Here is a 23720-nt window from a genome sequence, read left to right on the forward strand (position 1 = left end):
CCACCTGGCTCTGCCTCCCTAGTGCTGGGATTAAAGGCGTTCGCCACCACAACCCAACAGCTTTTTTTCCTCTCTTTCAACACTGAAACCAGTTTGCACTGCCCAGTTATTCTTGGGAATAAGGACTGCCTCAATGTGTGGTGGGCCTACCAGAGATCATATCACTAAAGGAAAATAACAGTCCTATCCCATTGCTATCAAATGCCAGTAACTCCTCAGGGAGCAATGGGATTTTGTGCCCACCTTCCCACCTCTGGATGGAGTTTATACAGGCTTCATGTATACTGTAACAACTGCTGTTAGTTCCTATTATATCAGCCCTGTTGTATTTGGAGAAAAGTTCCCTCAATATTATCAACCACTTTGAGCTTTATGCACTTATTCATGGACAATTGAATTGACAACTTAACTATGAGAAGTAATACTAAAAAAAAATACCTATGAAGATATTTCTTCAACACCTTAATTTCAAAAACTTCAGATATATACTCAGAAGCAGCATATCTGGGTTACATATTAGCTCCAATTTTAGTGTTTGTGAAACCTGCATATTGTTTTCCATAATAGTTCTACTACTTTACATTCCCATCAGTAGTGTAATGGCTACTTTGCAACAAGCAAACATAAAGTGGCATGAAAACTAAGATCTGAATTTTCAAAGATAAAATTAACAGGCTCTCAGCTGCAAAAAGTGAAGAGAATCAAGTATATACAACTCAAAGGGAAGAGGAGACATATGACACTTAGAAATACTAATAATCATCAGATTTGTATCTATGCCTGTCAATGGACTGAGTAATCTACAGGAAATTATAAGCTCAAATCATGATGCCAAGTTTATGTTGTATGAAAAAATGACTGTAAATTTGACAGAGAGGATTCTTGAAATATCTTTGAAAAATATGCACTTTAAGCAATATTATCACTTATAATTCATGAATGTTAGAAAGAGGTATGGGATATTGCCTGACTTCAAAGTATATTCTAAGGGACTGGAGAGATAGATGAGCCATTAAAGGATAGAATCACAACCAAAAATGTTGCAGTCTTTAGAGTACCAATTCCAAGACTGCACCCATGGTATGCAAAAAAAAAAAAAAAAATCCACAATGTCAGCTAGAGCTAAACTTTTTCTCTCTGAGGGGTGGGAAAGGAGCACACATGTTCTGATGGTAACTTTCTTTATTACTGTATCTTAAAATCAATTCGTCTTTGTTTGCCTTTACATAGTTTTATACACACACACACACACACACAAACACACACACACACACACACACACAAATATATATATATATATATATATATATATATATATATATATATATATATATATATATATATTCCCAACAGAAAGCTCAAGACAATATATGAGTTACATTTTGAGGGTCACATTACATTTTTTGAGTAAGCAATAAGAAGCAGAGCCATTCTGATAACACATGTGAAATCACATGGTTTCTCTTGGACTTGGAATGTTGTGCTGACTGGGCAGCTGGTATGGCTGGGAATGAATAACCATGGCAATGCTTGGCTATCAGTCAAGCTCCCTAGTGACAAGGCTGTAAAGCAAAGATGGGAGGCACATAATGCCAAGTGCTTCAGCACCTCCTGACAGAGACATTGTCCCTAACTTAAAAATATTTTCTCCTATCCTTCATGCAACCCCAGATCATAAGGAAGGAAACTTGTACCTTTTTATTCAAAGCTAAGACGTTAGATTACCCTCTGTAGCCCTGTCTAATTATGAAAGCCTTTCCCAAGGTTTAGCTAGGCATAAAGCTGTTTCTCTCTGGACTTGGTTAATTGATTAATTGCTATTCTGTCACCATATAAATTTCAGGACCTAAACAATAAACAGTTGGCTGAACCTTGAGTCTTGTATCACAGAGCTGAGATTAGGAATTTGTGCAGAGTTAGTTGCTGAGGAATTTATGTAGGAAGTTGTCTTTAATGTTATCAGCCAGAGTTTAGCAAAGTGGGGAACTGCCACCAAAGTTGCTTTATGCCTGACCTTGGTTCAACAACTAGACACCTATGAATTTGTTCTTGTGTAATTCATTTGTAGAGGCAACTAGACTACTTTGAATTTGCTCTGAAGTTTTAAATAACCTAATTGTATGTAATTGTCTTGAAGCCAGGGAATAAAGGCCAGGCTATGAAAGTATATTTTATTCACCAAAATTACACAATAAGAAGAAATAATTTTTCTGTTGATCCACAGATATAGTTGTGCCCAATAAATGAAAACCACACTATCAGTGGGCTGTGGGGAAAATCCCATGACTGTTTTAAGGGAGAATTATGGTAGTATACAAGAAAATTGTAGATAGAAGCAAAACAGCATTTATAGTCCGTTGCCCTGTAAGCTTTGCTTGATGAGGTTTCCCCCATCAGAGAGTTATTTATCTGGTGGGTTGACCTTATGAGTATCAGTTGTCATCTGCTGTATATTCTTATGGCCTCTGGCAAAAAAGAAAAACATACTATCAGTAGTAATAAAGGGTGCATAGTAGTGTCATAAAATTGGATATGTAAATTGATATGACATAATAGTAAATACAAACAATTTAACCTATTCTGGCCAGTTTATTTTAAATAATGATGCACATCACATAAATGAGAGAAAAAGATGTCTTCAATTTTATAAAACATTGCAATTGAAAAATAGCTTGTTTTTCATAAAATATATTCTGATTGTGGTTTTCCCTCCCCCAACTTCTCCCAGATCCTCCTTGCCCAACCAAATTCACACCCTTCTCCCACTGGAAAACAAACAAGCATCTAAAAATAATAATAGTAGTAATAATAAAAAATATTAAACAAAATAAAAACAAAGCAGAATAGGATAAAACAAATACACATACACAAGAAGAGAGCCAAAGAAAAAGCACAAAGAACACATATAGACACAGAGGCACACACATTTGCACACACAAAAATCCCATAGAAAATAGAAAATCAGAAAGCATAATGTATTACAAAAGACCTGTAATGTTAAAAAAAAAAGTCCAGAAAAAGCATTATGAGACAAAGCAAAAGGAAGAGAGAGAGAGAGAGAGAGAGAGAGAGAGAGAGAGAGAGAGAGAGAGAGACTCCAAAGATACCACTGAGTTTATTTTGTATTTGCCATCTACTGTTGGGCATGGAGCCTGTTCTAAGTGTGTTTGTATACCCAATGAGACTCCACTGGAGAAAATTAAGTTTTCCTTTCTGAAAGGTTATCAACTGGAGATAGCTTCTGGGTTGCAGATGGGGGCTTATGTCAACTTCCCCTGTTAGCACTGGGACACCATCTGTCTTCAACCTATTCAAGCCCTGTGAATGCTTCCAAAGTCTCTGTGGGTCCATATGTGCATCAGTCCTATTGTATGTATAAGGCCTTGTTTCCTTGAGCCTTCTCTCCCAATTGGCTATTAGAATCTTTATGCCTCCTCTTCCCCATAGTTCCCTGAGCCATGAGGACAGAATTAGATGGAGACATCCCATTTAGGACTGAGTGTTCCAAGGATTCTCATTCTTTACACATTGTCTAGTGTCGACCTCGGTATTTGTTCCTATCTGCTGCAGGAAGAAGCTTCTTTGGTGATGGCTGAGCAAGACACTGATCTATGAGTACAGCATGTCATTAGGATTCATTGTATCACTATATTCTTTTAGTAGAATGCAAATATTTGGTTTTCCATTAGACCCTTTGTCTGTCTAGTCCTCAGTTCTTGGCTACATGAGCAGTGTCCAGAGGGGTTCCAAGTCAAAAAAATGAAAAATATATGTGATAGTAACATACATCAAGAGAAACTTCAGGAATCACTTTAATATTAGTCGAAGTAAGTTTCATATGGAGGAGTATTGCTAGAGAGAAAAAAAAACATTTCATATAGAAAAAGTAGGTCAACTAATTATAATAATATAGCAATTTTAATCAGCATGTTATAAACTACAAAGTTTTAAATGTCTGAGTCTTCTGATGGAATTACAAAAATAAGTAATCACACATAGGAAAAGATATAACTGAAACAGTCAACACCCAATCAAGATGTGTGGGGTCCTCTTTCCCCCTCAGCCTGTTGGCCACCAGGTCAAGAGGGGAAAGAAGCAGATAGGGAGACAGAACGCTTTGGTGGCCCATGAGCATGAACAGAGGACAGCCCTCCAGGAGACAGATTTTGGTGAATTAGTACAATTTTATTCTAGAGTATAAGAAATACATAGAATTGGAGACCCTGGGGAGAAACCCTAATTTGCACTAAGTGGCATGCTCCTATCACAAGGCTTGGTATGTGGCAGTAGGGTCCTATAACAGAGCTCCTAGCACAAGTCCTCTCAGCATGGATCTGTGCCAAGGTCAAGCTAAAGATGAATCATGCATCTGGTTTAGAAACAGCTTTCAGATAAGGTCAGTCCTCTAGGCCCAGGGATATTCTCCAGATAAGGGCAAGTAGAGAGTAGGAAGCCTTGCTGGAGGGAGGGAGCTCCATTTTGCTACTAGGCCATGGGGAGGCTGTGACCCCTGACCAGCCATCAATGTCTTCCAACATAAATAGTTGATATAAGGAGATACAATTTATCAAAGATGAACTGATTTGATAAATTTATAATTACACAAAACATGCACCAAAAATCACACTTCTACTCCCTAAAATATGTAAAATATGTAATAATATGTTATGCAATGATCTGGGCTATGAAACAAGTATTTTCTTAAATTTTATTTTTCACCTTCTATATTATACTGATTGTTTATATTTTAACACATTTTTCAATACATATTAAATTACATGTTTTAAAGTGAAGTTATCTACTTTATTACAATAAAGCTATATTTTAGCTGAAGTTTTCTCTAGTCCTGCCCAGCCCCGTGGAACTTGCAGCCACTTATAAAATAATCACTCAGAAGCTTATATTAATTAAAAATGTTTGGCCATTAGCTCAGGTTTATTACTGACTAACTCTTACACTTAAACTCAGCCCATTTCTGTTAATCTATATGCCACCACATGTCCCGTGGCTTTACCTGTATGCCATTACATGCTGCTCCCTGGATGGTGGGCTGACTTCTCCTGACTCAGCCTTCCACTTCCCAGAATTCTCCTTGGCTGTTTATCCTGCCTATACTTCCTGCCTGACTACTGACAAATCAGCTTTTTACTTATCAACCAATCAGAGCAACACATTCACAGCATACAGAACATTCCTTTAAAATGTTTTAATATTTTTGGTTGTGAGCCTAGCCTTTAATGGCTGAGCTATCCCTCCAGCAGGTGAATCTCTGTGAGTTGGAGGCCAGCCAGCCTGGTCTACAGAGTGAATTCCAGGAAAGGCACAAAACTACACAGAGAAACCCTATCTCAAAAAAAAAAAGTTTTAATAACTTAGATTTTTTTTCTTTTTTTATGACTATGAGACATGTTGGCTCCTGGCAGCACCAATCTACTTCAGAGAAGATATGAGCATTGAAGAAACTGCATATAGAGTTAACTTTCATTATATCAAAAGTTGGCCACAGGGCAACAAAGTGCCCTCAAATCAACTGCTGGCATTATGCTATCCAAAATGGACAGACAGGACACAAAACAAAAGACTACTTTTTTTGCCAAGACAAGTGAGGTTGTGGCTTTAGCAACAGGCCTCCTTTGAGGCCAGGACAATATGGCACCATCGCTGAAGTGGCTTTGCAATTCAGAAAAGGTACAGTGCCCCTTTCTTCAAAGGCAGCTGAACAGGCAATGGACCTATGGCTTCTGGTGTGCAGTGGAACAGTAGCTGAAACAGTTATTCTTGTAAGAATAACTAGACTGACAGAGTCTAAACTCGCAATGGTAGACTGGTATTTAATAAAAGAGATGAAGCCACCCATAAGCCAAGAAGAATGGGATGCAGAGAAGAATGGGATGTCAAGATTAAGCCACTCACAACCAAAAAGAATGAACAGCCAAATTACAAAAACACCAACAATTCCAGAATTTAAAATCCTGAATCATGACAGGACATTGCTGGAATTCAGGTTTATCTGGTACACCAAATGTGAGGTCAAACTGTAGGCCTTGTGTACCTCCTACTTCACAAATGAGTCTGTCAGATACGCTAAGCCTGTAGGCCGAAGATGATGCCCCAACATTGTGGAGAAACCTCAGGTGACTGTTCAGGCAGCTGGCTATTTCTGTCAACTCACATTTTTTGGGGAAACCACTTGTTTGCACTTCCTGTTTTATTAGGTAACATTATTTCCTTCTTGGGTCTCTGAGAGAGTTAAAGATTAGATAGTTATAGTTTGCCTTGTTAAGAATTTCAGAAAAGAAACTCACTAAAGTGTAAAGTATATAAATTTGAAAGACATTATAAGATAGTTCTCTGTTAGTAATGTAAGTTAGGATAGAAAGTGAATCAGGTACATTTTGGACTTACCAAAATAAGATAGACACTGGAATATTTTCTCTGAGTTTGTCAAATGTGAATGGACTAGACATTGTTGAGGTATTTATTGCTTGTATATATTGTATATAGTTATTGCACTTATTGTATATAGTTTTTCTTATATTAGTTTTTTTATTCTTTTTTATTTTATTAGAAAAAAAGGAGGAAATGTGGTGATATTTTATTTGTGCTGAAATGTGGTGATATTTTATTTGTACGTTAATAAATAAAGTTTGCCTGGAGATCAGAAGACATAGATAGCCAGCCATAAATAAATGTCAGGTGGTGTTAGCACATGCCCTTAATCTGATCACATAGCAGGCAGAGTCTCTGTGCGTTCAAGGACACGGCCAAGCATGGTGACACACACCTTTAATCCCAGTACCATCCATTGAGACCTGGAGGTCTGTATAGACAGGCAGTGACGAGGAAGTGAGGTGGTTGGGCTAAGAACCAGTGAGAAGGCAGAACAGCAAGGCAATAACAGCAAGGCCCAGGTTAGAGAGGAAAAAGCTGATTCTCTTGGGAAGCTACGGTGGCATGGTGAGCTAAGGTTAGTTGGTGGCTGTCACTATTTCTCTGATCTCTGCAGCTTTCATTCCTGTATTTGGCTCCATGTTTCTTATTTAATAAGACTGTTTAGAAATTTGTCTACACTATACATATATTAAGATGTTAGCATTTAGGTATCTGGACTGGCCTGCTTAGGGTCCTGACAAGATACAGCCACTAAGATCACTCCCTGTGTGCATTTGCTGTGTTTCCTTACAAAAGGCAGGTCTTGCCCACCTCCCATCTCTTTCTCTTTCTCTTCCTTTGCTCTCATCCCCAGGAACTGGTCTCTGCCCCCTTCTCTGCCCCTTCTCTGCCCCTTCTCTCCCCTCCCCTCAATAAACCTTCCATATGGGCCCTGTTGCATGATGTGACTCTTTTCTGCCATTTTTAAAAATATAATATATACATATAAAAAATACATATACATACACAGTTTTTATATAGGGATATATAGTTAAAATAAGATGTTCCATGTGGATTTCACTTAATGCATCTGGATCCCACTCATCTCCTTCTCCCTTCACATCTGCCTTCTGCCTTTGCAATCTCCTTCCTCCCAAGATAAAACAAAATAAAATTTAAAAGAGCTATAGAACTACAGTAATAAAAATAGCTTGGTACTGGCATAAAAACTGACATGCAGACCAATGGAATCGAATTGAAGACCCTGACATTAATCCGCACACCTATGAACATATAATTTTTGACAAAGAATCCAAAAGTGTACAATGGAAAAAAGAAAGCATCTTCAACAAATGGTGCTGGCATAACTGGATATCAACATATAGAAGGCTGCAAATAGATCCATATCTATCACCGTGCACAAAACTTAAGTCCAAATGGATCAAGGACCTCAACATAAATCCAGCTACTCTGAACCTGCTAGAAGAGAAAGTAGGAAGTAGTCTTGAATGCATTGGCATAGGAGATCACTTCCTAAATAAAACACCAGTAGCACAGACACTGAGAGAAACAATCAATCAATGGGACCTCTTGAAACTGAGAAGCTTTTGTAGAGCAAAGGATATGGTCAACAAGGCAAAGCGACAGCCTACAGAATGGGAAAAGATCTTCACCAACCCCACATCTGACAGAGGACTGATACCCAGAATATATAAGGAACTCAAGAAATTAGACATCAAAATGCTCAACAGTCCAATTAAGAAATGGGCTATAGAACTAAACAGAGAATTCTCAACAGAGGAAACTCAAATGGCTGAAAGACATTTAAGGAATTGCTCAACATACCTAACTATCAGGGAAATGCAAATCAAAACAACTCTGAAATACCACCTTACGCCTGTCAGAATAGCTAAGATCAAAAACACTGAAGACACCTTATGCTGGAGAGAATGTGGAGCTAGGGGAACTCTCCTCCACTGCTGGTGGGAATGCAAGCTTGTACAACCACTTTGGAAATCAATATGGCGCTTTCTTAGAAAATTGGGAATCAATCTCCCCCAAGATCCAGCTATACCACTCTTGGGCATATACCCAAGGAATGCTCAATCATACCACAAAGAGCACTTGCTCAGCTATGTTCATATCAGCATTGTTTGTAATAGCCAAACTGTAGCTTGAGTTTTCCTGACTGGCCCACAGTCAGGACAAATCTCTGACACCCGCCAGTCCCACAGCCACTCAAACCCGACCAAGTAAACACAGAGACTTATATTGGTTCCAAACTGTATGGCCATGGCAGGCTTCTTGCTAACTATTCTTACAGCTTAAATTAATCCATTTCCATTAATCTATACCTTGCCACATGGCTCATGGCTTACCGGCATCTTTACATGCTGTTTCTCATCATGGTGGCTGGCAGTGTCTCTCTCCCCAGCTTCCTGTTCTCTCCCTTTTCCTCTCTGTTAGTCCCGCCTATACTTCCTGCCTGGCCACTGGCCAATCAGTAATTTATTTATTGACCAATCAGCAACACATTTCACATACAGACCATCCCACAGCACCAAACCCTGGAAACAACCTAGATGCCCTTCAACTGAAGAATGGATAAATAAAATGTGGTACATATACACAATGAATACTACTCAGCAGAGAAAAACAATGACATCATAAGGTTTGCAAGCAAATGGATGGATCTAGAAAAAATCATCCTGAGTAAGGTAAGCCAGACTTAGAAAGACAAACATGGTATGTACTCACTCATAGGAGGATACTAGATGTGGAACAAGGATGACTTGTCTGCTACTCACATCACCAGGGAGGCTACCGGGAAAACAGGACCCCAAGAAAGACACGGGGATTGTCCAATGATGGAGAAATGAATGAGATCTACATGAACAGCCTGGACATGAATGGGGAAAATGAAGGGCGAGGGTCGAGGGAAAGAGAGCTTGGGGGAGCGGGAGATCCCAGCTGGATCAACAACAGAGAGGGAGAAGAAGGAATAGGAGACCATGGTAAATGAAGACCACATGAGAATAGGAAGAAGCAAAGTGCTAGAGAGGCCCACAGAAATCCACAAAGATACCCACACAATAGACTGCTGGCAATGGTCGAGAGACAGCCCGAACTGACCTACTCTGGTGATGGGATGGCCAAACACCCTAATTGTCATGCTAGAAACCCCATCCAATGACTGAGGGATCTGGATGCAGAGATCCACGGCTAGGCCCCACGTGGAGCTCCAGGAGTCCAATTAGCAAGAAAGAGGAGGGTTTATATGAGCGAGAATTGTTGAGACCAAGTTTGGATAAAGCACAGGGACAAATAGCCAAACGAATGGAAACACATCAACTATGAACCAATGGCTGAGGGGCCCCCAACTGGATCAGGCCCTCGGAATGGGTGAGACAGTTGATTGGCTTGATCTGTTTGGGAGGCATCTAGGCAGTGGGACCGGGTCCTGTGCTCATTGCATGAGTTGGCTGTTTGAAACCTGGGGCTTATGCAGGGTCCCTTGGCTCGGTCTGGGAGGAGGGGACTGGACTTGCCTGGACTGAGTCTACCAGGTTGATCTCAGTCCTTGGGGGAGGCTTTGCCCTGGAGGAGGTGGGAATGGGGGTTGGCCTTGGGGGAAGGGGAGGGGAGCGGGAGGGGGGAGAACAAGGGAATCCGTGGCTGATATGTAGAACTGAATTGTATTGTAAAATAAAATAAAGTAAAATAAAATAAAGAAAGATCTCATTGTGGAAGCTGTAGTGTGACACAAGGAGTCACACAGTATACCCTTTAGTCCATACATCTTTACTTGCAAGTGTTCATTGAAATGAGTCATTGGTCTGGTTTGTGCTTCTGATACACTATCAATGCTGTGCCCTCAATGGGACTCCTCTTGGATATCCTGTTATTGTCCTGTGTCATAGAGATCCTGCTACTTTGGGTCTGGAGGACTGGCCCCTTCATATGCTACAGTAGATCATAGATGGAGTGGATGTTGAGATGGGCCAACTTATAGGCCTGGCTGGTTACTGGATTGATTAACACAGCAGCTCTCCCTCATCTGCACCATCCAGGTGAGTTCTCCAGCACCACCCCAGCTAGCTCACCTTATCCAGTAAGCAGCAAGGGGCAGGGCCAGTTCTGCTCTCATATCCTCTGGGCCAACTCATTCACACCTACTATACCACCAGACCAGCTCTACTGTGTTGCCAAGGTGAAGTGCAGGGGTCACTCTCCAGAGTCTTGCTTCTGGTGAGAGACAGGGCCAGCTCTCTTGCTTGCATGGTGAGGGAGCAGGGAAGAAATCTCCCTCACTCATGCCACCATATGGCAGATGAGAACCAGATCTCCCACATGTTCTCTGAGTCTGCTCACCCACACCTGTGCCCTGTGTCAACAGGGTCAGCTCCACTGTACTGCCCAGGCAAGGTACAGCACTCCCCTGAATGCTGCAGTTGGCGGGGGGGGGGGGGGGGGGGGGGGGCGGCAGGAGAAAGAGCATCATTCCCTCAACCGCACCACCACATGGCAAAGGAGGGGGAAAAGGACCAGTTCTTCCACTCTTATGCCCCCAGTGCCATGTCGCCCATGCCCCCTGCCAACAGCTTGAGCTCTGTCCTGCTGCCCAGTTGAGGGGCTGGGCCAGTTATGCCTAGTGTTTTAGCCAGTGAGGGTCAAGTCCAAATCTGTGCAGCCCTATCATCTTGGCCTTTGGTGGAAACAGAAGCCACAGACAACAACACAGACCATGGTTGTGGCAGCAGTTCAGGCCTGGACGTCACCATGGCCCCAGATGGCAACCAGGCCACTAACCTCAACATGCTCCTTATCACTTTTACGTAACTCTTCAGATCTGCCTGTCGTCACAGAACATGAACCATTTTCTCTCTCTCTCTCTCTCTCTCTCTCTCTCTCTTCCATACCCCACCACATATTTGCTCACCACAACAGTGTCCAACTGCTAAGCTCCACAATGCACTGAGCAGGTCCATGTCCTTGTTTAATGACACTATCTTGTCCAAGGCAGAGAACATTCCCTGTCCAAGGCAGAGAACCCTGAGGGAGCATATGGGTCTTCTCCCACTCAATCTTAATCAAAATAAATTTGTTTGAAACTCACATCAATGTCTTCTTTTTAAAACCTCCTGAGGTTTTAATAATTTGAAAAATCAAGTTGATACTCTCCAACATAACAAATGATCAGAGAACATACTGAAATACAATTTCTATATGATTAGCATTTCCTGTCTGATTGAGACAACTTCATCATGTATTAAAGGACCACTTTGTTATGATCATGTAGACTACACAACACATGGTTTCCCTTAGACCTGGGAACAAAATTGTTATGAAATTTGGCTACATAGAATAACAGATCAAATATGACTAAGTTATCACTGTGGCAGTTATTGGCCAAGGGAAAAAATTATACTGCTTCACTAATTTTAAATTCTGGATCTATTTGTACTTTTTGCTTGTATCTCTGTTATATTTAATAAATATGCAGCACTCAGTATCACTCAAACATGTAAATCCCCAAGAGAACACAGATATAATTACTTATTCTCTTTTACTCAGAATGTAGGCTAGATGAGTTTAGCCTTGGGACAAATTCAGGTAGTAAATAAAAGCCAGGCCTAAGGACAATGATTTCAAGATAGTGTCATTAAACAACATGGATATCTTCACAGGTGCACATCAGAAAGGAAGAAAATCTAATCTACAAGGAAATATTGAGTCTGGTAAGCTATCTCATCTCCCTGATTCTCTTCTCTAAGACAATTCTGAAAATATATCTGTGCATCTGTTCTACCAACATCCACTAGGATTGGGAATGAGAATTATTTCTTTGCTTTGTTACATTTTAGAAAATAATGCATGGGATTCACAACATCTCCTATTCCATCTAGATTCTGTGGATTATCATCAGTTCACACACAAGAAAGAAGCATGGCCTCAGAAATGTGCTTAAGTCTGCATTAGCTCATATTTACCTGATGTACCATAGGAGCAGCATCCAGCTGCTCTTCTTCACAGCCCTCTATCATCTAATAGGATAGTGTCTTCTTACATCAGATATGCTTAGCATGTAGAGGGAGATGTAAAAGGGGATACCAATCTAGTGAGAAATAACATTACACTTGGGTATTGCAGAAATAAAATGAAAAGGAACATGAGAAATGTAAATACATTAATGAACTCCTGGAATGTCCTTCTTACCACATCAGAGTACACCACACAGAATCTGCTGCCTTATCTAAGCATGAATATATGCATATTGCTTGCAGAAGTACAAATGTTGAGAATATTGTAGAGTTTTATAGCATATAAACTTTTTTTGAAGAACACTAACCCCACAAGAGAATGAATATATTTTTAAAATCTTTTTATTTATATATATATGGGTGTTTTGCCTACATAATACTGTGTATTGTATGTATGGAAGAAGAATACATCAGATCCTCCTGGAAGTTACAGACAATTACAGTTACAGACAACTGTGAGCCATCATGTGGGGATTGGAGACTGAACCCGGGTTCTCTGCAAAAGAAGTCAGTATTATTAAACCTAAAACCAATATTAGCATTTTCTAGAAGAATTCCAACCATATTGACAGTAAGAATTCTAAAGACGTTTTCATGGAAATTTCTATGTTGTGCTCCTGGGACGAAGACATAAAGAGTGAGATAGCTGTTACATTCCTGACAAAGAGCCAGTCCTTTAATATGCCATTTGTGTCTATATATCCATGGTTACTCAGTAGGTGAATATCAACATAGACAAGGCATTTTAAAGAAAAATGTTTAAAACACACATACAGGGAGAGAGAATAAATATCTATTACACAGAGTTCAGCTGAAGAGTAAAAACCCATAACTTTGAACACAATATTGCTTAAATGTATACTATAAAGAATAAAGAAAAGAAATAATGCTGTGGATATCGCTCTGTATAAACAAAATGCTGATTGGCCAGTAGCCAGGCAGGAAGTATAGGCTAGGCAGGACAAGCAGAGAAGAGAATTCTAGGAACAGGAAGGCTGAGTGAGGAGACGCTGCCAGTTAGTACCAACATGTAAGATACTGGTAAGCCACAAGCCATGTGACAAGGTATAGATTTATAGAAATGGGTTAATTTAAGATATAAGAACAGCTAGCTAGAAGCCTGAGCCATTAGGCCAAACAATTTAAGTAATATAAGTCTCTGTGTGTTTACCTGGTTGGGTCTGAGTGGCTATGGGACTGGTGGGTAAGAGAGATTTGTCCTGACCGTGGGCCAGGCAGGACCAGGAAAACTCTAGCTACAAAATAATAAAAATTTATCAACATACTAAAATGTTAAAACACTTAAGGGTTTTCTGTGTATAATTTTCTTAACATCTTCAAAACACACTATTGAATTACTTATCCTACTTTTATAGGTAAAGAAATGAAATAGAAAAATGTTTGGGACAGGGTTATAATGTCAACATGCACTGAAGAGAGATTTGACTGGGTCTGGCTAATTTAAAAAAACAAAAACAGAAAAAAAAACCCCAAAAAACTGTGCTATTAAATCTCTTAAATGTAGATTAGTGTTAATAAAGTGATGTAACAATTTCACAATTATTTGAATAAGCCTTATTTTTAAAATGTTAAAGTTTTATTGGTCAAACATTTCATGAAAATTTACATACTCATCTTTTTTTAATTATTTTTTTCCATTTATTTTATATACCAACCACAGTTTTCCCTTCCTCCTCTCCTCTTGTTTCCCCCTCTCCAGCCTCCCATCTACCGCCCTCCCCATCCATTCGTCCTCTGTCTCCATTCAGAAAGAGGCAAAGCCTCCCATGGGCATGAACCGAGCATGACACTCAAGTTGATGCAAAACCAAGCTCCTCCCCCTGCATCAAGTCTGGGCTAGGCAATGAGCATGGGGAAGAGGTTCCAAAAGCCGGCTGAGCACCAAAAACAGGTTCTGATTTCACTGCTAGGAGCGTCACAGACAGATCAAGCTTACACAACAGCCACACACATGCAGAGGGTCTAGGTCGGTCCATGCAGGCTCCCTAACTGTTGGCCTGGAGTCCATGAGCTCCCAGGAGCTCAAGTCAGCTGTCTCTGTGGGTTCCCCAGTCATGACCTTGATCCCCCTGGCTCATACACTCCCTCCTCCCTTTCTTCAACAGGACTCCCTGAGCTTGGCCCAGTGCTTGACTGAGGATCTTCGAATCTGCTTCCATCAGTTACTGGATAAAGGCTTTGTGATGACAATTAGGGTATTCACCAATATGATTACAGTAGATGGCCAGTTCAGACACTCTCTCTACTATTACTAGGATTCTTATCTCAGATCATCCTTGTGGATTTCTGGGAGTTTCCCTGGCACCAAACAGGTTTCTCCCTAATCCCAAAGTGCCCCCCCCACCAAGACATCTCTTTCATTACTCTTCCCCTATGTTCCACCCCCAACCCCACTCCGATGCCCAGTCAGCCCAATCTGAAATTCGTTTCTCAAGCACTCAACATCCCTACCTTGACTATTGTTGTCATAAATTATTCTACAAAGTACAAAATTGTATTTTGAAAACATTGTAAATTTCACACTGATGAGAAAATAAGTTAAAGGGGGACTCAGATTATTCATCCTTTACAAGGACCACAAACATGTTTGGTACAATATTGAAGTATTTTCCTCAGAAAACTGGTGAACCTTTCTTTAATAGAAAACAGATTTCTTTTCAAATTATCTAATATGCATCTTTTCTATAACAAGTGTTTCACCTCATTTTCTTCCTTTGCTCCTCAGTAAAGGAGAAGGTAAAGCATGATGGTGGGAGGCTTCTCTGTGGTCAACTTCACCACTTCCATCCTAGGGATTTCAAAGGATACATATGTAAGAATTGAGTACATGATGACTGGAATGTGAACTTATGTTCATACTTAATATAAATTAAAATGTATTAGGGAATTTATTTGTCAACTAGACTCACTAGAAAAATGTCAATGCAGGTAAATGCAGAAATGGATTAGCCAAACAGGAGGACAATTCAGATTCAAATTTATGAAGGAAGAGAGAACATTTACAAATTTTCTCTCCCATGCAGTTTGATTATTGTCAATATTACCTGTCAGTATGGACACTGTTATCTTTGGATGTACATAATTAGTTCTCACTGGATGTTTGACTTCACACTAATACAAGACTAACAGTCAAAGACCCACTTTATTTACATGTATATGTAATATATTCTCATCTTTCAAGTAACACAAGTGATCAGATAATACAAACTGAAGATAGATAGATGATAATGATGATAGATGATAATAATGAAGACAGACATACAGACATACAAACAGATAGATAGTAGATGAATACATTGTTTATAATAAAAGGCACTAGTACGGCACAGTTCAGTGATTCATTACTATTTATTGATATGATTTTAAATAAATACTTTCTAATTATAGGCTTTAACCATATGTAAAGTTCAAGGTAGAATCTGGATTGTCCTCCACTTTGGCTAATCCATTTCCACATTCACCCGTAATGACATTTTTGCTAATGAGTCTAGTTTACCAAATAAATTCCCCAATGCATTTTAATTTATGTTAAGTATAAACATGATGTTCACATCCCAATCATCATGTACTCAAGCATCAAATGTTCTATAGGTTCTCACATAATGATTATCATAACATTTCCTTCGGAGGAGTAAGGTAAAAATTTAATATTATGAAGTACTATAGGAAAAATTTCATTATGTATTAAAAGAATCACTATCTGTAGTGATTAAAAAAAAGTAAGACTCTAGAACTTCCTGTGCACTGAAATTCAGTGTAATTCATCACTATTTCCCTGAGACTATGAGTTAATTTTTATAGAGTAGTGGGATGACTGTTGACTCCACATTCAGATTTTGTTTAAACTGAGCTAGTGGGTAAAATCTCCCTCAAAGGGAAAATATAATTATGTGTAGCCTCTTAGCTTGCTGACCTGTGTTCCTCACTCCTGACATACAGAGAAAATTTCTGAAACATTGTTCATTTAAGTTTACTCTATGCTCTGCTTTTACTAAAGTTAATCATGGCTCATGAGCTTTTACTTTGGATAGCAATGTCATTCAAATTCTTCTTTTTACATTTATTTGATTTCTCTTTACATGTATTTGATGTATAGATGTTAAATCCCAGTGTGACTGTCAAATTCAACAATCTAGTCCTTCTTCCACATCCCTCTGATAATCTTTCCTTTTCTGCAGGTTGTTTCTGAGAATAAAATGGATGGAGGTAATCAGTCCTTCATATCAGAATTTGTGCTTTGGGGACTTACCCAATCACAGAATCTTCAGGTTTTACTCTTTGTGATATTTTTGATACTTTATCTGCTCATTGTGCTGGGAAATATTACCATCATGATCTTAATAACCACTGATCACCATCTCCACTCTCCCATGTACTTCTTACTGGCCAACCTGTCCTTTGTTGATATATGGCTTTCCTCAGTCACCACACCTAAAATGATCACAGACTTTCTCAGGAAGCACAAAACCATTTCCTTTGCAGGCTGCATGTCCCAGGTCTTCTTTGCCCATTGCATTGCTGCAGGAGAGATGATACTGTTGCTGGTAATGGCTTATGACCGCTATGTGGCCATCTGCAAACCACTCCACTACTTCACCATTATGAACCTGAAAAGATGCACTAAGTTGGTGTTGACTTCCTGGACCATTGGCTTTGTGCATGCCATGAGTCAGCTTGTGGCAGTTCTACAGTTGCCTCTCTGTGGTTCCTTGGAAATTGACAGCTTCTTCTGTGACATGCCACTCGTAATCAAGTTATCCTGCACAGATTCCCATAATTTGGATATTTTAATGAATGCTGATTGTGGGGTTGTGGTTGTAACCTGCTTCATTCTGTTGCTCATTTCCTACACATATATCCTTATCACTGTTCGCCAGAGCTCTAAAGCTGGTGCATCTAAGGCCCTGTCTACATGCACTGCCCACATCACAGTGGTGATGCTCCTTTTTTTGCCCTGCATCTTTATCTATGTGTGGCCCCTCAGTATCACCTGGTTGGACAAATTTCTTGCTGTGTTTTACTCTGTTGTTACACCTCTCCTAAATCCAGCCATTTATACACTAAGAAACAAAGAAATAAAAAATGCTCTGAAGAGATTAAAAAACTATTTCAAGAATCACAAGGTAAATACTTAAAACCCAGAAAATTCACTATAAATATTTTTAATTGACATTTCAATAAAATTCAGAGAGGTTACAAATTTCGGTATTTATATGTACAATTAATTTCAGTATTTTGATATGTAATAGGCCTAATACAATTCTAGATAAGGAACATTTTAATTATATAGAACACTAAATTATTTCTGAAAAATTTTAAAAACTGATCCTTCATCCTGAGAAAATTAGTGAATTGGCTCTTATATATCTTTAGTAATATGAAGAACCTAAATGTATTTGTCAAACTCATACTACCATTTTTGTAAAAGTCACCTAAATAATGCTCTAACAACATGAAAAAATTATTCTTTACCTTACCATACCCCACAAACATTTTATTCATCCATTTGTAAAAAGTCAACATCACAACCTTTACATTATTCCAGCTTTCTCCAAAAGCACTAAAGGGGGAATAAGAAAATTGTGGAAGGATAAAACAAAAATTATAAACTGCACAAGATATATAAGTGGACATTATTTGGTGTTGATTTTATTACCTTAATAAAAATGAAATGGTAGTATAAAAATATAATGTTTTCTCAATTATCTGAGATTTAATAACTAAAGTTGTCCCTTAAATTATTGTTTATTATTTCAATAAAATCATGAACTATGGTTTTTCCACATACACATTAGTACTAATATATATATATATATATATATATATATATATATATATATATATTAGTACTAATATATATATATATAGCCTTGTTTCTCTGTGTCTTCTATCCCAACTGGCTCCCACACTCTTTATGCCTCCTTTTCTCCATACTTCCCTGAGCCATGAAGGGAGAGATTAGATGGAGACATCCCATTTAGGATTGAGTGTTCCAAGGTTTCACATTGTTCACTTGTGGGCCTCAGTATTAGTTCCAATCTGCTGAAGAAAGAAGATTTTCTGATGAACAAGACACTGATAGCTGAGCAAGACACTGATCTGTGAATATAGCATTTCATTAGGAGTCATTTTATCACTATATTCTTTTAGTAGAATTGTAGCTGGAGAGCTTTTCTCTGGGCCCCGCCAAGCCCCCACAGTCCCGCAGCCCACTTATAAAATAAACACACAGACGCTTATATTATTTAAACTGTTTGGCCTAATGGTTCAGGCTTCTAGCTAGCTGTTCTTATATCTTAGAATGGTAGTATTTTGGTTTTCTCCTAGATCTTTGGTCTGTCTAGTCTTAGGTTCTTGGCTACATTATCAGTGTCAAGCAAGAGTTCTACTTTAAAAAAAATGATAAATACATGTTATAAAAATATACATAAAGAGAAACTTCAGCAATTACTTTAATATTGCAAAGTAAGTTTCAGATGGAAGAATATTACTAGAGAGAATAAAAGACCATTTCACATAGAAAAAGTAGGTCAATTAACTATAATACAGCAATTTCTAAACTACATATTTCAGCATGTTCTAAACCACAAAGTTTTAAATATGTGAATCTTTTGATAGAATTACAATAAGTAATCACATATAGGAAAAGGTATATTGAAACAGTCAAAACCCTATTTAAATGTTGATATAAGTAGATACAAGTTATCAAAGATGAACTGATTTGATAAATTTATACTTGCATAAAACTTGCACCAAATTATCACACATCTGCTACCTAAGATACATGTAATATATAATGATATGTTACACAATGGATCTGGGCTATGAAATAAGTATAAATTTTCTTAAGTTTTATTTTTAAAAGGTTCATATATGTGTACAATGTATCTTTATCTGAATCATATCCATCCATATTACCTCCTTCCAACTCCCCCAAAGTTTCCTCTAATACATGTCCCTTCTAAATCCATGTTCTCTTTTTAGTAACCTAATGAGTCCAATTAGTGCTGCCTATGTGTACATGAGTGTTGGGTTATCCACTGGGACATGGGAAAGCTACAAGTAGCCACCCCAGTGGCTATCTATTTTAAATAACTGCTCAACTGGAGATCATATCTGAGAAGTTCCTCTTCTCTCCATGTTGCAATTTTTAGCTAGTTTGATCTTGCTCTTGGTTGCTCAACATAGCAAGATAGATAAGACCTATAAGCAGGAGCAAGCTAGAATCTCACATCAGACACAAAACAAATGCAATAAGTACACAAGCTCAGACAAAAGTCAACACAATGGCAGTATCCTTCCACAACTACTACTCCTATGGAAGAGGTCTTGAATGAAAATTACCCATAAGAATCTTAGGGCATGGGATTTAAAAGAACAATTATAAAAATGATCAAAGAATACAAGAGTTTACAGAGATCAAAATAAGCACATGAAAGAATTTAAAGAAGAGAAGAGTAAGTTCCTAATTAAAATCTAAGAAAACACACTGAAAAAATTAATGATAAAGACAATTTAGGATTTGAAAGATAAATTTAGCAAAGAGAAATATGAAAAATAACTCAACTTGAAATTGAGATGGAATTGAAACAACACCACAGTTAGAAAACTTGGGAGGATATCTTACAAGTAGAATGGATTGAATAAAAGAATATTAAAATTGAACACAAAAAAGATCAATTTGACCACTCAGTAAAGATAAAACTACACACACACACACACACACACACACACACACACACACACACACACACACCACAAGGAAAATGCAGGAACATTAGGACACAATGAAAAGCCCAAATCTACAAATTACAGTCATAGAAGGAGAAAGATACCTGGTCAATAGCATAGAATAGATCTTCAATAGGTTCAATAGGAACCTATTGTTTTCTTCTATTAAGAAGAAAACTTCCCCAAAATTAAAGAATATGGATACAAGAAGCTTATGGACTGCTAAGAAAGAACAGAGGAGAAACTCCTCATGCCATAAAGTAGTTTAAACACTAAATATTCAGTTCAAAGAAAGAGTATTAAAAGCTACAAGAGAGAATCTACAAATCCTACATAAAGGTAAACCCATCAGAATAACATCTGTCTTCTCACTGGAAACTTTAAAAGCCAGAACAGCACATACTCCAAGTTCTAAAAAAAAAAAAAAAAAAAAAAAAAAACACAGATTTTAACCTAAAGTTCTTTGTCTACCAAAACTATTTGCCATAGATATAGGAAGAAAAAATAAAATTAACATTGTAATATTAAAAAAGCTAAAAGAATTTGTGTCCATCAAACTAGTCCAACAGAGAATATAAGAAGTAATACTTTGAACTGAAATGAGGATAAGCATGCCCACAAAGCTACAATATGAAAACAAATGAGGATATAATTACTGGAGTGTAAAATAGGACTAATAATACAAACAGAAAAAAGGTTAGAAATCCATAAAAACATTGCAATAATAACTTTAAATATTAATGCTCTAATTGCCAAATCACAAGAAATAGCTAAATATAATAGATTAAGAAGAAAGAGGAAGAAAAAAAACTTCATTTTGTTGTGTTCAAGAAACTCATTGTACCTTCAAGGATAGGCATTAACTTAGAAGGAAAGGCTGGGAATAATGTATTCAAAAAAATGGGACCTCTGAACATGCATGTGTCCCAATACTATCTGACAAAGTAGAATCCAACCCAAAACTGCTCAGAAGAGATAAATAAATTTCACTCAGATTAAGAAAACAATTGACCAAGAACATAATTCAATAGTGAACATGTATGCACCAAACTTTGGTATACCCAACTGCATAAAAGCGAGACTGTGTCTCCTAGTAATGTCATAAGCTACACCCCAAAAAAATCTCACCAGCCTGACTGTTAAACATGAATTAAACAAGGATGATATAAATAGACATCCAAAAATGGGCAGGGAAAAATGCAGGAGACTGTAGCTAGAGTTTTTCTCTCCGGGTCCCACCAAGCCCCAGCAGTCCCGTAGCTCACTTATAAAATAAACATACAGACTCTTATATTATTTAAACTGCTTGGCCATTAGCTCAGGCTACCATTGTATAGCTCTTATTCTTATACTCAGCCCATTTCTGTTGATCTATATGTCACCACGTGTTCCATGGCTTTACCTGCTGCTTTACATGATGCTCTCTGGACGACAGGCTGGCGTCTCCTCCTCTCCACCTTCCTGTTCTTTCAATTCTCCTCTCTGCTAGTCCTGCCTATACTTCCTACCTGGCTACTGGCCAATCAGTGTTTTATCAACCAATCATCCACAGCAGGGGACCTTAACTCTACATATACAACTGGCATGCAACTAAGAATTCAGAGAGTAGAAAAAATAATTTTCTACAAGGAAGAGCACACTGATTGGTTATCCAACACTAAATAGTCAGCACTAAAACATATTCATACAAGTAACATTACAAAGACTGAGCAGGCTATATTTAGGAATATATATATGTATGTGTATATATATATATACATATATATATATATATGAAAATACAATTAATGAAAAGAGAGGCCATGCATTTGAAAAAGAGCAAGAAGGGGTATATGAGAGGTTTGCGATGAAGGAAAGGGAAGGGAGAAATGATCAAAGTACATGTTAATATCAAAAAAGAAATAAATTAAAATAGCACACATAAAACTGAACTTCAGTACACCACCTAACCTCAACTCAGTAATAGTAGGTAATTTCAACATCCCCATTTTCTGATAGTGATGTCATAAAGACAAAAATTCCACCAAAATGCTGAAGAATACATATTCTATTCAGTTGTTCATGGGAGTTTCTGTAAAATGGACCACACACTGGGACATAAAACAAAAATGACAAATACAGAAAAATTAAAATAGCTCTATATGACCTATCTGATAAGAATGCAATAAAATTCGAAGTCAATAAATAGCAAAAAGATCTCTACCAAAAAATGCACCAAGTCATGGAGCTTAAACAATGAACTACTGGATTAAGAGTGTAGCTAAGAAGAAATCAAGAAGACAAATTAAAAACTTCCAGGAACTAAATAAAAACAAAAATACAATATATTAAATGCTCTTGAACCTATTTTGAGATTAATCCTAAGAGGAAATAAGTCACTAATGAGAAAAGAAACTGACCCATGCCTTCTCCAATCTTAGGCATTAGACAGAAAAACTCCAGCTGCTGGCGAGCAGACATAAATGTTAGAACCTTGGAACTTAGTACAAGGTTCTCTTTAATGACATTCAACACCAGGAAAAAAAAAAAAACAAAGGTCCTATAACCTGGACAGAGCTCACTTTTGGAGCCTCTAGACTCTCAGGCATAATGAATATGTTCTTTCAGTAGTAGGAAGCCTACAGCAGTGTGGGTTTTGCTCCATTCATGTGCTCTGCTGTTATTTATGGATACAAGGGGTCATTACTATACATAAGTGTGTCATTGGAGGCCATAGTCATGATCTAGAAACCTGAGGCTGGTCCCTCCAGAGAGTCTGTCCATTGTTAAGTAGAACCCACACATCCCCACTCCCATGTCACTGACTGCAGATAAGGCATTCAAGACCAAGGAAGAACTTTCACAAATCGACTCTCCATTTGGGTATACACTTAGGCCATGCAGAACAGCAGGGCACTTGTGACATTGGGAGAAACCAAAGTTTGTGTTATCCCACACCAAAGAAATATTGAGCAACCATGAATTCATAGCACACTTAGACATAGGTCACCATCTAGTGCTGAAGAGTGGTAAAGCAGGCACAAATCAGGCTGGATTTCAAAAACTAATACAAACTTCTTCAATGAGAAACTAACCTTTCCAAGCAAAAAAATATTAAGACAGATTTCCCTAAAACTGTATCCCCTGATAAGTCTACTAGTCTACAGTGAGAGAACATACATCTAGTGGAAGAACCGGAATCTAAGAATATTTGAGCAGCAGAAATTGATTTTGATGGTTTTGTTTATTTTTATTGAAAAGACACAAAGTTGAATGGGTGGGGGTGGATTTGAAAAGAGTTAGAGGAGAGGAGGTGAATATGATCACAATTTATAAAACTCAAACTCTCAAAGAAGTATTTTTTCTTAAAAAAGGAACTTTGAGACAACCATGTTCTCATTTAATAGAAAAAAAAATGGCTCAAAAAACTGACCAGACAGAAACCATTATTGGTGAGTGCCTGAGATTATTGACAAAGTCTCTGACGAAGAATTTATATTTTTTCCTTTTATTGAAAATAGATTCTTGAGCCCCGGCCCAGGAGAGGACTCCAGCAACAGTTCCACCCCATGCCAT

The 23720-nt window shown here is 38.1% G+C and overlaps 1 protein-coding gene across 1 annotated transcript; it reads left to right on the forward strand.

Moving 5' to 3' along the window:
* Nucleotides 1-16630: 16630 nt before the first annotated feature.
* Nucleotides 16631-17569, forward strand: LOC128102027 (olfactory receptor 4K3-like). Its single transcript, XM_052725529.1, has one exon. It carries the CDS (start codon nucleotides 16631-16633, stop codon nucleotides 17567-17569), a length of 939 nt encoding a protein of 312 aa, XP_052581489.1.
* Nucleotides 17570-23720: the final 6151 nt, after the last annotated feature.

Source organism: Peromyscus californicus, unplaced genomic scaffold, assembly GCF_007827085.1.
Source record: "Peromyscus californicus insignis strain IS unplaced genomic scaffold, ASM782708v3 Scaffold_7__1_contigs__length_154581171, whole genome shotgun sequence".
Taxonomy (NCBI): domain Eukaryota; kingdom Metazoa; phylum Chordata; class Mammalia; order Rodentia; family Cricetidae; genus Peromyscus; species Peromyscus californicus.